This window comes from Jaculus jaculus, chromosome 7 (genome assembly GCF_020740685.1).
Source record: "Jaculus jaculus isolate mJacJac1 chromosome 7, mJacJac1.mat.Y.cur, whole genome shotgun sequence".
Lineage (NCBI taxonomy): Eukaryota > Metazoa > Chordata > Mammalia > Rodentia > Dipodidae > Jaculus > Jaculus jaculus.
The window spans coordinates 113,155,857-113,171,729 of NC_059108.1; the positions used below are offsets into that span (position 1 = coordinate 113,155,857).

The window sequence follows — 15,873 nt, forward strand, 5'->3', positions numbered from 1 at the left end:
TAAGTTCCTGCTACACAGTAAATGAGTTCCAAATGGCTAATCTAAATTATACAATAAAAACATAAAAATTCAAAGATAGTCATATGGAATTTTTGTTATAACTAAAGCCAAGTCTAAATTGGGGGAAGAAAACTTAGATATGGTAGAAAAGAGATTTGTATTTCAAATATAAAGGTTAGATGGGCATGGTGGTGCACGACTTTAATCCCTGCACTTGGGAGGTAGTGGTAAGAGGATTATGGTGAATTTGAGGGCAACCTGAGGCTACAGAGTGGTAAGCCTGGGCTAGAGTGAGACCCTACCTCAAAAAAATGACCAGAGGGCTGGAGAGATGGCTTAGCAGTTAGGGTGCTCACCTGTGAAGCTGAAGAACTCATGTTTGAATCTTCAGGTCCCCCATAAGCCAGAATCAGTGATGCAAGCGTGCAGTGTCGCACATGCACACAAGGAGGCACACACATCTGGAGTTTGTTTGCTGAAGGTCCTGGCACACCCATTCTCCCTACACCTCTCCATCTCTTTCTCACTCTCTCAAATAAATAATAATCAAAATCTAACCCCCCCTCCAAAAAAGTAGAGCTTATATTAAAAACCTGAATACAGAGAAGAGCAGGATATGGTGATAACATGGAAGAAAGGTGCTAGAAAAGAATTAGTTCTCACACACAAAGACTTGCATAAATTAATGCAAAAACAATAGATCCAAATCCAGATATATTCACAGTACAAGAGGAGAATTTACATTTTATTGGTGAGGAAATTAAATATAAATTTTGATTATAGCTGATGATGCAAATTAAACTAATAACATGCTTCCTTTTAAAGGATGTTATTGCAGAAAATATCTTCTAATTTTGGTTGTGGGATGGGTGATATAAATAGAGATATTTTACAAACTATGCCTTCAGTATTAAAAAAAAAGTTGTTAACTATTGGCCTCACAAAATTGTTTTGTCTGCATTGTCAGATTTCAGTCCGATGGTAAACAGAAAGCTGCATGTTCTGCTCTGTTGTAGGTATTGCCCAGTGTGGATATTGACAGCATTTCATACAGTAGCACTGATGGGAGCTCCGCTCTGCCTAGTCCCAAAGAGGCCTCTCTTCCTCCATTGCAGACCTGGATACAGGTAGACTTCACAGTGCTTTTGTATTTTGTGTAATGTCTGACTATGGATTTTAACTGTTACTCCATGCAAAGCCTTTATCAAATAATAATATAATACTTTATGTTTTTGAGGAAAAAATTCAACATGAGTCTCAAATTGCTTATGAACTCGAAAAAGAAAATTGGTTTGAGATCACTAGCAATATGGTTCAGTGGGTAAAGTGCGTGCTGTGCAAACACAAGGACCTGAGTTCAGATCCCAGCACTCACATAGGCAGACGTGTGTGTTCATAGTCTGTTTTGGGGAAGCAGAGGCAGAGACAGCAGGATCCCTGGGATTTTGCTGGCCATCTTGTGTTACCAAATTGGTGAGCTCCAGCTGGGTTCAGTGAGAGATCTTGACTCAAAAATAAGGTGGACAGCCAGGTGTGGTGGTGCACACCTTTAATCCCAGCACTTGGGAGGCTGAGGTGGGAGGATCACTATGAGTTTGAGGCCAACTTGAGACTACATAGTGAGTTGCAGGTCAGCCTGGACTACAGCGAGACCCTACCTCGAAACAAACAAACAAAAAAAATTGGGCAGTGATTAAAGAACACACCACCATCGCCTTCTGACCTCCACAGCCATGTGTGCATACATGAATTTCAACCACATATTCATTTACACACACATGAACATATTCATGTACATACAGCATACATATATTCAAAAAGTGATAATCATTAGTGTAACTTTTTTAAATTTTAATTTATTTATTTGAGAGTAACAGAGAGAGAAAGAGGCAGAGAGAGAGAGAGAGAGAGAGCGCGCGTACGAGCGAATGGGCATGCCAGGGCATCCAGCCACTGCAAACGAACTCCGGATGCGTGCGCCCCCTTGTGCATCTGGCTAACGTGGGTCCTGGGGAGTTGAGCCTTGAACCAGGGGTCCTTAGGCTTCACAGACAAGCACTTAACTGTTAAGCCATCTCTCCAGCCCTAGTGTAACTTTTTTTGTGGGAAAAAAAAAATGGCTTACTTTAGCTTACAGACTTGAAGGGATGCTCCATGATGCCAGGGAAAAATGTTGGCATGATCAGAGGGTAGACATCACCCCTTAGCCAACATCAGGTGGACAACAGTAGCAGGAGAGGGTGACAAACACTGGCAAGGGGAAACTGGCTATAAAACCCATAAGCCCACCCCCCAAAATACTTTGCCTCCAGGAGGCTTCCACTTCCAATTGCCATCAGCTGGGAACCTAGCATTCAGAACACCTAAGTTATGGAGGATACCTGAGTCAAACCACCACATACCATCCCTGGCTCCATAACCTGATAACCATGCATGATATAAAATGCAGTGCATTCACCCAACTTTTAAAAGTCCTCATATTTTTTATCACTCCTAATGATGTTCAGACATCCCTATAATCCAAGGTCTTTTTTTTTTTTTTTTCCCGAGGTAGGGTCTCACTCTGGCCCCAGGCTGACCTGGAATTCACTATGGAGTCTTAGGGTGGCCTCGAACTCATGGCGATCCTCCTACCTCTGCCTCCCGAGTGCTGGGATTAAAGGCATGAGCCACCACGCCCAGCTTCTTCAAGGTCTTTTAAATGAGCCTTAATACCAAAAAGAAAAAAAAGAAAGAAAAAATAATAGCACAGAGTAAACATTCACACTGCAAAAATTGGCATTAGGTAGGCATAGCAAATAAATAGTCAATAAATACAAGATTTAAACAGTGTAAACATCAAATACAAGATTTAAACAGTGCAAACATCAAACTCTGTAACTCCAAGTCCAACTGTAATCAGTGATAAATCTCTAAGCCTGCTAATTCTAACAGCAACAGGTCTCTGGAATTCCAATTCTGTCCCTCCAGCTAGGCTACTCACCGTCCTGGAAAACTTCATCAGGGATGGTAGCTCTCCTTGGCAGCCATCTCATGGTCCTGGCATCTCCACTGGGTCTCCACTGCAATCCATGGTTCATCCTCATGGCTCCATGGGGTCTCCATGCAGGCATGCAGCAAACCTGCTACACACTTCCCATGGCCATTTCCAAAACACAAGACTGTTTTGCAAGTTCAATGATCCTCTTTTTCCTGCATTTTTAATACTCCATAATACTATGTAGGGTGCCAGTTTGTTATTACAGGAGGGAGTAAAGCAGAATTTGAAGAACAGGGCACTTCTTGAGCATTCAGCCCCCTTTAAAAGAGTCTACATTCTTTCTGTTGTCCCAGTGCAGGTCAGCTGACTCAATGTCAAAGGCTGTAATCTCTCAATTGCAGCTGAATAGGCAGCAGTTTGGGGCCACAGATTTCGTTTCTGTGACATATTCCTCTGCACACACCAGTCCGTTTGTACGCACTGCAACCCTGAACAAGTTCTCAGGACACCAGCATAAAAGCAAACCTCTCACATAGACTGCATCTAGCCCAGTCCAAGTAAAGCACTTTTTCATCCTCATAAGCCAAACCTTGCAGTCCATAGTTCTTACTGCATTCAGATCTTGCAACGCTGACCAGAATAGTCCATCAAGCTGTACTCACAGCACTTCAAGGCTTAGGCCATGCTTTAAAATTCATCCACATTCCTCTTGAAAATCAGCTCCAAAAGGCCAAAGGCACACAGGTGTCTAGCAGCAAATGACACCACTCCTTTGTACCAACTTTACTGTCGCAATCAGGTTTGCATTGCTGGCAGAAATCACCCAACCAAGAGCAGCTTGTGGGAAAAAAAAAAAAAGAGGTTTATTTTAGCTTACAGGCTCAAGGGGAAGCTCCACGATGGCAGGGGAAAATGATAGCATGAGCAGAGGGTGGACATCACCCCCTAGCCAACATTAGGTGGACAATAGCAATAGAAGAGTGTGCCCCATTAATGTAAGTTTTGAGTAATTGTAAGACTTACAGGAAGAAAGACTTTCTACCTTTTTGGTTAAAAAAAAAAATTCTTGAGGGCTGGAGAGATGGCTTAGTGGTTAAGCGCTTGCCTGTGAAGCCTAAGGATCCCGGTTCGAGGCTCGATTCTCCAGGACCCACGTTAGCCAGATGCACAAGGGGGCACACGCGTCTGGAGTTCGTTTGCAGTGGCCGGAGGCCCTGGCGTGCCCATTCTGTCTCTCTATCTGCCTCTTTCTCTCTCTCTGATTTTTCATGGAAATTATATATATTTTTGTGTAAATTTTTTAGTGGCCATTGGAGTTTTATATTTTGGTATGATGTGTGTGTGTGTGTGTGTGTGTGTGTGTGTGTATACTTGTTTTCCACAAAAGTGTGCTGGAACTTATAATAACACATTTGGGGGCTATTTATGATTCTGCTGTCAGCAAGAGGCTGTTTTGGGTTTTAGTGATAATCCTATTTAATAAGGCCCAAATATAAAATTTGGAGGATGATTTTTAAAATTATTTGAATCTGCATCTGTCTTTTTGTGAGTTTGTGTATGTGTGTACTTACATGGCTGCACTAGTTAATACTTTTTTTTTTTTTTACCTTAACTATAGGGGGCAGGTCAATTCAGCCTATTGATAGTTGCCTTAAGTTGTATTTATTAATGAAGTTCTTTAAATGTCAAAACTTTTATATATATATAAAATTATTTATTTATTTATTTATTTATTTGAGAGTGAGTGACAGAGAGAGAGAAAGAGGCAGATAGAGACAGACAGAGAATGGGCACGCCAGGGCTTCTAGCCACTGCAAGTGAACTCCAGACACGTGCGCCCCCTTGTGCATCTGGCTAATGTGGGTCCTGGAGGATCGAGCCTCGAACCGGGGTCCTTAGGCTTCATAGGCAAGTGCTTTAACTGCTAAGCCATCTCTCCAGCCCTATTTTTTTTTTGTAAGACAAAGTCCCAAGCTATAGTCCAGTTTGTCCTGAAACTCTCTATGTAGTTCAGACTAGCTGAGTGCTGAGATAACTTGAGTGACTATGCCTGAATAACTATTTTATTTATTTATTTGAGAGTGGGGGAAGAGAGAGAGGAGGAGGCAGATAGAGAGAGAATGAGCACACCAGGGCCTCCAGCCACTGCAAACAAAGTCCAGACTCATGTGCCACTTTGTGCATCTGGCTTATGTGGGTTCTGGGAAATTGGTCCTTAGGCTTTGTGGGCAAGTGCCTTAACTGGTAAGCCATCTCTCCAGTCCTTGAATAACATTTTATAGCTCTTGACAATGGTAACCTAATGGTTTCGAGACTAGCTTAGGTTTAATTAAATCAATTATGAACAGGATATTAAAATAAAAAGTAGGGCATGTAATTTCAAGATTATGCTTCATGTAGAAATATGATAAATTATATATAAATCTTTTAAAATTGAATACAATAAAACTTTCTGTAAATTCTTTCTCAGACTCCTGACTTTGTGCAGGTAGATGAGGCAGAGGTGAAGCTTCCTGGAACTGACTTTGATGAAGTAATCGATGTTATACAGGTAATAAAGTATAGGAACCACAAGAGGTTTTATTTTTAATTTTTAATTTTTTTACCAGTATGTTTCCCAGTGGTTGAATATCTTTTGAGTATCATGGCTGTTTTACAGGGCTTTCAGAAATATGTTTTTATGTTGAGTCAAATGTAATTTATTTCAAAACATTGTAATTTATTTCAAAACTTCATGAAGTTGCTAGTCTGTATACATTTTGTCTTTGTCACCTTCTGCCTCCATCACCTGAATGATTATGTCATTTCTCACCTGTATCTTATTTTACCTTCTTTTTTCTGTCTTTCTACTTCTTTTGGTTCTTTCTCTCTACTCTTCCCTTTCTTCATTCAATCCATTTAATTCTTGATTTCTGAACCTGTGGCAAAGTTCCAGTTTGTATTGACATAGTTAGGAATAGTTTAAAATAGCTAAAATCTGTATGGAAGTCAGAGTTATGGAAATAACAGAAATCATAAAATAGAAAGGGAAAATCAAGGGCTGGAGAGATGTCTTAGTGGTTAAGCACTTGCCTGTGAAGCCTAAGGACTCTGGTTCAAGGTTTGATTCCCCAGGACCCACGTTAGCCAGATGCACAAGGGGGTGCATGCATCTGGAGTTCATTTGCAGTGGCTGGAGGCCCTGGCGCGCCCATTCTCTCTCTCTCACTCGCCATCTATCTCTCTCTCTCTCTCTCTCTCTCTCTTTCTATCTGGCACTCTCAAATAAATAAATAATTTTTAAAAAAGGAAAGGGAAAATCAAGAGGAAATAAATATGAAAGAAGAGCATAATTGGCTTTAGAGAGGTTTTTTTTCTTTTTTTTTTTTTATTTTCAGAAATAAGACTAGTTTTTTTAATCAAAAATGAAGTCTTGAGCCAGGTGTGGGGACAAAGCTAGTGGCAGAGGTAGACAAGGAACCTTGTTATTGCAAATCTTCATTGATAATTCTATAACTGTTCCTTCCACTTGTATACTCGGTAAGCAGTTTTATAAAGGATATTTACATTAGGAATATAAAGACAAAGTTTCTAACTTGAGAACAGTCATGTGGCATTCACATGAAATGACATATCCTTGAGCAAATAAGATAAATATAATATACCACAGAATAGTCTACAATAAGACTTTTTCTGTTGTTGGTTTGTTTTTTTAAAGTAGGGTCTCACTTTAGCCCATGTTGACCTATAACTCACTCTGTAATCCCAGGCTGGCTTTGAACTCACAGTAGTCCTCCTACCTCTGCTAGGATTAAAGGCATGTGCCACCCCACCTGGCTTGAGATTGGAAATATGTATTTATTTACTTACTTATTTATTTACTTGAGAGAAAGGGGGAGAGAGAGAAGAAGAGGCAGATATAGAGAAAGAATGGGCATACCAGGACCTCCAGTTTCTGCAAATGAATACCAGATGCATATGCCACTTTGTGCATCTGGCTTACATGGGTACTGGGGAATTGAACTTGGGTTTTAGGTTTTGCAGGCACCTTAAATGCTAAGCCATTTCTTCAGCCAAGACTGGATAGTTTTTGAGATACTTATTTTTAAGCCGGGCGTGGTGCCGCACACCTTTAATCCCAGCACTTGGGAGGCAGAGGTAGGAGGATCATGGTGAGTTCAAGGCCACCCTGAGACTACATAGTGAATTCCAGGTCAGCTTGGGCTAGAGTGAAACCCTACCTTGAAAAACCAAAAAAAAAAAAAGAGATACTTATTTTTTTATAGATGAAAGTCATATGTCTGTGGTTTGTTACAAAATCTTAAATGAAGGTAAAAGTAGATGGGGGTAGGTAGTTTAGGTGGTAGAGTGTTGAAGTTTCATATTATTATTATTATTTTTTATCATATTATTGGTATATAACATATATTACCTACTAGCTGTTTTTTTTTAATATTTTTGTTTATTTTTACTTATTTGAGAGTGAGAGAGAGAGAGAAAGAGGCAGAGAGAGAGAGAGAGAGAGAGAATGGGTGCCCCAGGGCCTCCAGCCACTGCAAACCAAACTCCAGAAATGTGCGCCCCCTTGTGCATCTGGCTAATGCGGGTCCTGGAGAATCAAGCCTTGAACCGGGGTCCTCAGGCTTCACAGGCAAGCGTTTAACCGCTAAGCAATCTCTCCAGCCCCCGTTTTATTTTTATATTTTTGGTGTAGAGTTTTACTCTAGTCCAGTCTGACATGGAATTCACTATGTAGTCTCAGGGTGGCCTTGAATTCATGGTGATCCTCCTACCTCTGCCTCCCAAGTGCTGAGATTAAAGGCATGTACCACTATTTCTGGCTATTTTATTTATTTTTAAATGTATGACACATTCTTTTTTTTTAAATTTAAAGTAATTTTATTTGAGAGATAGAAAGAGATAGATAGAGAAAGAGAGAGGGAGAGAAAGAGTGAGAGAGAGAGAGAATGGGTGCTCCAGGGCCTTCATCCACTGTAAACAAACCCCAGATGCATGTACCACCTTGTACATCTGGCTTATGTGCGTCCTGGGGATCAATCCTGGATCCTTTAGCTTTGCAGGCAAATACCTTAACTGCTAAGCCATCTCTCCAGCCCGACACATTGTTTTCATAAGGAAAAGTTTAAAAATTCCAGAAATAAATTTTGAATATGATAAAAATAATGCCTAACGGGATATAATTGCATATTTAAATGTAAATTATAGGTTTTGCTAGAACAAGGACGGATACTTGGAAGCATTGGTTTTTGTGATAATAAACCAATTTTATAGTTATAGAGTAAGCTGTTAATGTTTTATGCACGAATTCCCAAGTTTTCTTTTTTTAAAAAATTATTTATGTTTAAATATTTATTTATTCATTTGCAAGCAGAGAGAGATCAAAGAGAGACAGACAGAATAAGCACACCAGGCCCTGCAGCCACTGCGCATGGACTACAGATGTGTGTGCCACTTTGTGCATCTGGCTTTATGTGGGTACTGGGGAATCAAACTCAGGTCCTTAGGCTCTGAAGGCAAACACCTTAACCTCTGAGCCATCTCACCACCCCCCCCCCCAAGTTTTATTTATATGTTTTTATTTTGTAAGCGAGTGAAACAGAGAGACACAGACAGACAGACAGAAGAGAGAATGGGTGTGCCAGGGCCTCCAGCTGTTGCAAAGGAACTCCATTTGCATGCCACTTGGTGCATCTGGCCTTATGTGGGTACTGGGGGAATTGAATCTGGTCATTAGGCTTTACGGGCAAGCGCCTTAACTGCTGAGCTATCTCTTCAGTCCACAGTTTTCTACTTTATTTCGATAACTTTATGGCTATATAGAATAAATTTTGTGCTTATTAGTTTTATGTTTTTTAACTGTTTGCTGGTAACTTGCATAAATATGGACAATATACAATGATTTTTTTTTTTTTGGTGATTTGAGATTAAACCTAGGGCCACATGCATGCTAGACAAATGTTCTATCTCTGAAATATATTAATGCCCTGAAAAATGGGTTTTAAAAAGGCAAACTAATTATGATTTGTATAATTAATTAATTTGAAGGCTATGATTATAATAAGTGTGGTTCTACCTAATTATAAATGCTGCTGATTACTTTGGAAATATTGGTTCCCTGTCTATATTTGATAGTCAGTATATGTTGAATAGATATATACATATAATAGTTTTGTTTTATTTTCAGGAAGAGGAAAAATGTGATGAAATTCCTGAATACTCGGAACCAATGTTGGAGTTTAACAGAAGTGTTAAAGTTGTTTCTACAAAATATAATGGTCCTCCATTTCCTCCAGCGGTCTCTAATTTACAGCCTACCACTGATATTTTAGATAAAGTAATTGAGAGAAAAGAAACGTTGGAAAATAACTTACTTCAGTGGTGAGTTTATAATGGGGTGGGGGTGAACAGAATCAGGACAGTAGACATAAGTGCAAATGTTAAATTTAGTTGGCAAACTTCCTTATCTTCTTTTGTTTATTAAATTTATCCTTTGTGAGTCACTGGAAACCATCAGATGTAGTGCTGCTTATATAATACTGTGGAATACCTACCTATGTGAGTATTGTTTTTGCCCTTCAGTATTTGTACATAGGCTGTCTGCTGGGGCAAAGAGTTTTGTTTTTTTTTTTTTTTAAATTAAATTTATTTATTTGATACTGACAGACACAGAGGGAAAGACAGAGGGAGAAAGAGAGAATGGGCGTGCCAGGGCTTCCAGCCTCTGCAAACGAACTCCAGACGCGTGCGCTCCCTTGTGCATCTGGCTAACGTGGGACCTGGGGAACTGAGCCTCTAACCAGGGTCCTTAGGCTTCACAGGCAAGCACTTAACTGCTAAGCCATCTCTCCAGCCCTTTTTTTGTTTTTTTGAGGTAAGATCTTACTCCAGCACAGGCTGACCTGGAATTCACCATGTAGTCTCAGGGTGGCCTCGAACTCTCAGTGATCCTCCTACCTTTGCCTCCTGAGTGCTGGGATTAAAGGTGTGCGCCACCACACCTGGCCCAATAGAGGTTTTTTAAATTGAGAAATGGAAGTCTTAAAAATGTACATATTCTTGGGGCTGGAGAGATGGCTTAGCAGTTAAGGTACTTGCCTGTGAAGCCCAAGAACTCAGGTTCAGTTCTCTAGTACCCACGTAAACCAGATGCACAAGGTGGTACCTGCGTTTGGAATTCATTTGCATTGGCTGGAGGCCCTGGTGTGACCTCTCTCTCTCTCTCTCTCTCTACCTGTTTCTCTCTCTTTCTATCTGTTTCTCTCTCTCCAATAAATAAATAAATAAATACAAGAAAATGTACATGTTCTTCACCGATTCACTTCTAGAGATTTGTCCTAAAGAAATAATCATGGTTCTGGTAGTAGGTCATATAGTACTTAGAACTTGAAATAAGACTGTGTCTTAAGTTTGTTACGTGTTTACAACAGTAAGTGGTTACACATTGCATGTGAAGACGAAATTCATTCTTACTATATCCCTATTTTCACATGAGAAAGTTTATGAAATGTATGATATAAGAGTGATTTTTCGTGGTAATTCTAGGGGTGAGAGAGAAGGTAACCCTGTTTCTAGACTGTCCTCAAACTTTAGTTCTTCCTGCCTTAGCTTCCCAAGTCTCTGGGAGCTTTGACACCTGGCACCATGCCTGGCTTCTTAAGGAATTCACAGAGTAAGTAGCCTGAATTACTGAGTATCTGGAGAGTTATTTAAGTTTAAAAGACTATTTAGCAAAAGTGGGAGATAATCTGCTAGTATGCAAATTAAGTAGGATACTAACAGTGTAACTCCAGCTTATAAGACCTCATTTATACAATAAAAATTTAAAATATATATAAAAGTGTTTATTGCATGTATCCGGACTCTAGGATAATGAGAGAATCTTACCCACTTACAAAAGCATTCTTGTAAGTTTTCCACAGTGAACATCTATGGTTGCTTAACAGTAATTATTACTCTGTAGTTGTGCGTGTGTGTAGAATATGTGTAGTGCGATGGGACAGAGCGCATCGGCGGCCTTCCACTGCCACTCTTCCACGTGTTCCCTTGAAACAGAGTCTCTCCTGCAAACTGGGGCTGCTCTTTTCAGCCATTGAGTCCTGGAAACTCCCTGGTCCATGTCCCTCCTGGGATTATAGATGTACACGGTCACCCCTGGCTTTTTAACGTGGGTCCTAGGAAATTAAACTTGAGCAATCTTGGGCCTTTTCAGGCCTTCATGCGTAAGCAGCAAGTGCTCTTATCTGCTGAGCCATGTCCCCAGCCTGCATTAATTATTTCTATAAAGTCTTAGGTTTCATCATAGCATTTTCAAGCACTTTTTTTCTTTTCAAGGTAGGGTCTTGCTCTAGCCCAGGCTGACCTGAAATTCACTATGTATAGTCACAGTGGCCTCGAACTAGTGGCAAACCACCTACCTCTGCCTCCCAAGTGCTGGGATTAAAGGTGTGCGCCACCACACCCAGCTAACAGTAGCTTTTCAGAAGTCTAGTAGCTGTCCTAAAAAAATGTGCCAGGGACTGGAGAGATGGCTCAGTGATTAAATGTGTTTCCTATACTAGCATGAGGGCCTGAGAGGGGCCTGAGACTGTGCCAGTTCAAATCTCCAGATCTCATGTAAAACAGTTAGGCCTGGACATGAATGAACGCCTATAACTCCATTCCCACATGGGAGCAGAAACAGGAGAATTGTTGGAGCACTATGAGCTCCTGAACCAGTTTAAACAAAAATAAGGCTTTCACTCAAAATAAAGCCAGGCAGAAGAGCAACGGAGCAGACTCAAGGCTCCACTACCACCTAAAGGGCACATATATTTGTACACACCACACTGCATTAGACACAGACACATCACATATGCACATGCAACTAGGAAAAAAACACAAGAGAACCCCATTGCCAATTCTCTTCCTCTTCCTGCAATGACTTTGGAAATATATTTTTCTTTCTTTTTCAAAAAGAAAACTATATTACAATATATGTATGTTCTATAGATGTCAGCAGGACTTTTTTTCTGGCTCTGAGCTAGTATGAGCTAGTATATATTTTATTATATATGCTCTTGGAGTGAATTTCAGACCTTTTAAGGGAATGGCATTCTAGATAATCATTGACCCAAATCTTATGTTTAATTTAGGAGTTCTGTTAAACTCTCCATTAGACTAATATGAAAGATTTTACATTGATTTTATGATCTCTCACAAGAAGGTCTTATTTCATGTGGCTTGTCTTGCTCTAAGATACACATTTTTCTTCTTTTCAGGTGTATTTTTTTTTGAGGTAGGGTCTCACTCTAGCTCAGGCTGGCCTTGAAGTCACAGTGATCCTCCTACCTCTGCCTCCCTAGCGCTGGGATTAAAGACTTATGCCACCATACTCAGCTCTTAGGTATAGTTTTTAGATGATTGCTTTCACATGTAAATATTTGTGCCCATGGATAAAGTTTATTCTTTAGGGTAATAATTTTAACCAAACTTTGGAATCCTTAACTTCTATTCTTCCAGGGTAGAACAAGAAATAATGTCAAGAATTATCTCTGGACTCTTTCCACTGCAACAACAGGCCAGACTTAATGCCAGTGTTTCAGTTAGTGAGGCCACTGAATCATCGACTTCTGACATTGGTAAGTGCAATGGAATCTATTGTTGTCACTGTTGGTATTAAAAGGTAAAAGCTTTTTTTTTTTTTTTTTTTTTTAACTCATTAGGGATTTTTATAGCCCAGAGGCTAAATAGATACTAACTACTATCTCCCATCCTGGTTCTCTATCGAGGATTCTTACTGCTCACCCTTATCCCATGTCATAGCTTTCATATTGTTAAGCCATTACATTGCTCCTACTTCAGAACTGTTTTTCTTCCATAGTATATCAGTATGTGTGTGTGTGTATGTCTTTGTGTGTGCATCCTCATTGCTATAACCAAGTACATTGTTCAAGGCAACTTTTAGAGGAAAGACTTATTTTGGCTCAGGTTTGAAAGGATTGAGTCCATCATGGTGGGGAAGGCATAGCAGCAGGAGTATGCATTGTCTGGTTTCATTGTTTCCTCTTTTAAAAATTCTTTATTTACATGTGTGTATGTATATATAGGTGCGCCAGTGCCTCTTGCCGTGACAAACGAACTCCAGACACTTGTGTCACTTTTTATGTCTGACTTATGTGCCTCTGTGCATATGGCTTTGTGTGGGTACTGGGCAGTTGAACCGGGCCATCAGGTTTTGCAAAGAAGCACCTTTAACTGCTGAGCCAACTCCCAGTGCACAGGTTCTTTATTAACCATGTTCTGTAAATAGACGCTTCTACTTTATACTTGCCCTTCTGCTTTCTCAATTATTGCTTGAAGGCTAAAGAATTAATTTTGAGAAAGTCTAATTTACCAGTTCTTCATGTTTTCTGGAGTTTTTGGATATACTACTGATGTAGTAGAGAGCTCTGTGGGATTAGAATTCCCACACCAGCAGCTTTCAGGTCTTGGGTTCTTACCCACAATAACAATGAATGTAGAACATACACTTAGAGGAAGGAAATTTATTAATTATGAGATTATTTTTAGGGAGAGATAAGAGGGAAAGCAAAGGACTAGAGCAGTGGCTTAGCAGTTAAGGCCTTTGCCTAAAAAGCCAAAGAACCCAGGCTCAATTTCCCAGGACCCACTTAAGCCAGTTGCACAAGGTGGCACATGTGTCTGGAGTTCATTTGCAGTGGCTAGGGGCCCTGGTGTGCCCATTATCTCTCTCTCCCCATCTTTCTCTTCCTCTCTCTCTCAAATAAATAAAATGAAACTTAATGAAAAAAAAAAAAAAAAAAAAAAGGAAAGCAAAGCAATGAAACAACCAAGCAGAAAGAAATTCTCCAATCCCTTTCCAACCTGGCTAGGAAGGTTCAGGAGAGACCAAGAAAATTTACTTCACATCTTTCTCTAGGAAAGAAACCTCTGAGGAAGGGGCCAAGGGGCAAAGAAAGGGAAGAGGGCAAAGAGAGCTCACACTGGCTTAGGTCCGTTATATGAATCCTAAACATCCAATTAGAATGAGTCTCATCACCAGACTCTTCCCTTCCCTTGCCTTCCCTCCCCTCCCCTCCCCTCCAGACAGATGCGTCCCCATGTGCATCTGGCTAACGGGAGGCCTGGGAAATCGAGCCTCAAACCAGGGTCCTTAGGCTTCACAGGCAAGTGCTTAACTGCTAAGCCATCTCTCCAGCCATGGGGGGCATTTAAAAAAATGTTTTTATATTTATTTATTTGACAGAGAAAGAGGGAGAGAAAGAGAGAATGGGCACTCCAGGGCCTCCAGCCACTGCAAATGAACACCAAACACATGCACCCACTTGTGCATCTGGCTAATGTGGGTCCTGGGGAATTGTACCTGGGTCCTTTGGCTTTGCAGGCAAACTCCTTAACCACTAAGTTATTCCTCCAGCCCTGTGGGGGCATTTTTTATTCAAACCATAACACCCTGTAATATTCATAACTGATATATCTGAAATTAGAGGGAAAGGACAATTCATACTTATTGCATCCTTTTGCTTTAGCCAGTATTGAAAATAGGAATTTTTTTTTCAGCTGAAGATATTTAATATGATTGTAAATTTTTTTAAATTAAATTCTGTACTGTTGGGAAGAGGTCATATAAGTAAAATTCATCTGTATGTTTTTCCTTTTTGGGTTGGTTGGTCATGTTCTTCATCTTAGTTTTGACATCTAGTTATGATTACATTTTCGTTTTCATTCCTTCTTCCACCCTCAGGAACACATGTATTGATAACTTTAAAATTTTAAGAATTGCAACCATGTTTCCTGCCTACTTATTTGAGGGTCTTGTTTTCTAGTGGAAGGAGCTAGCGGTGGAGCTCTCCAGCTTTTTGTTGATGCGGGAGTTCCTGTGAATTCAGACATGATCCACCACTTTGTGAATGAAGCTCTTGCTGAGACCATTGCTGTCATGCTTGGTGACAGAGAAGCAAAGAAGGAAGGTCCTGTCAGGACAGATGTTTCTGGTGATGTTTCAACAAATGAAGCAAGCTTATTGGTATGAGTGACTCATGACTTAAGAATTCTGGGAAATTAAAATATATTTTTATTTTATTGGTTTGAGGGAGAGAGAGAGAGAGAGGAGTGTGGGAGAGGGAGAGTGAGGGAGATAATGAAAATGGGTATGCCAGGGCCTCTTGCTGCTACAAACTTCAGATACATGTATTACTTGGTGTGCCTGGTTTTATATGGGTACTGGGGAATCAAATCTGGGTTTACAGGCTTTGCTGTCAAGTGCCTTTAAGTGATAAACCTTCTACCCAGCACCCTTCTTTTAATATTTAGAATCCTGGGAGATTTTTGATATATTTATTAAAGAACAGTTAAATATATAAATATATATATATATATATATATATATATATATATATATATATATATATATATATAGGTTTTTCGAGGTAGGGTTTTGCCTTAGCCCCAGGCTGACCTAGAGTTCACTCTGTATTCTCAGGGTGGCCTCAAACTCACGGTGACTCCTAATTCTGCTTCTCAGAGTGCTGGGATTACAGGTGTGCACCACCATGCCTGACTTTCCATTATTCTTTTTTGTTCTCTTTTTTTAAATTTATTTAAGAGTGACAGACAGAGAAAGAGGCAGATAGAGAGAGAATGGGCGTGCTAGGGCCTCCACTACTGTGAACGAACTCCAGATGCATGCGCTACCTTGTGCATCTGACTTACGTGGGTCCTGGGTAATCGAGCCTCAAACTGGGGTCCTTAAGCATCACAGGCAAGTGCTTAACCTCTAAGTTATCTCTCCAGCCCTCCATTATTCTTTAAAAAATTTTTTTTTTGCTTATTTTTATTTATTTGAGAGCAACAGGAAGAGAGAGAATGAGAATGAGTGTGCCAGGGCCTCCACC

The 15,873-nt window shown here is 40.2% G+C and overlaps 1 protein-coding gene across 1 annotated transcript in view; it reads left to right on the forward strand.

Moving 5' to 3' along the window:
* Kiaa0586 (KIAA0586 ortholog) overlaps positions 1 to 15,873 on the forward strand; it is a 127,475-nt gene that overhangs the window by 47,048 nt on the left and 64,554 nt on the right. Inside the window, exons 13-17 of the mRNA XM_045155579.1 lie at positions 1,017 to 1,127; positions 5,451 to 5,531; positions 9,165 to 9,358; positions 12,479 to 12,597; positions 14,806 to 15,005. Coding sequence (XP_045011514.1) covers positions 1,017 to 1,127; positions 5,451 to 5,531; positions 9,165 to 9,358; positions 12,479 to 12,597; positions 14,806 to 15,005 — 705 coding nt within the window. The remainder of the gene's footprint in view (positions 1 to 1,016; positions 1,128 to 5,450; positions 5,532 to 9,164; positions 9,359 to 12,478; positions 12,598 to 14,805; positions 15,006 to 15,873) is intronic.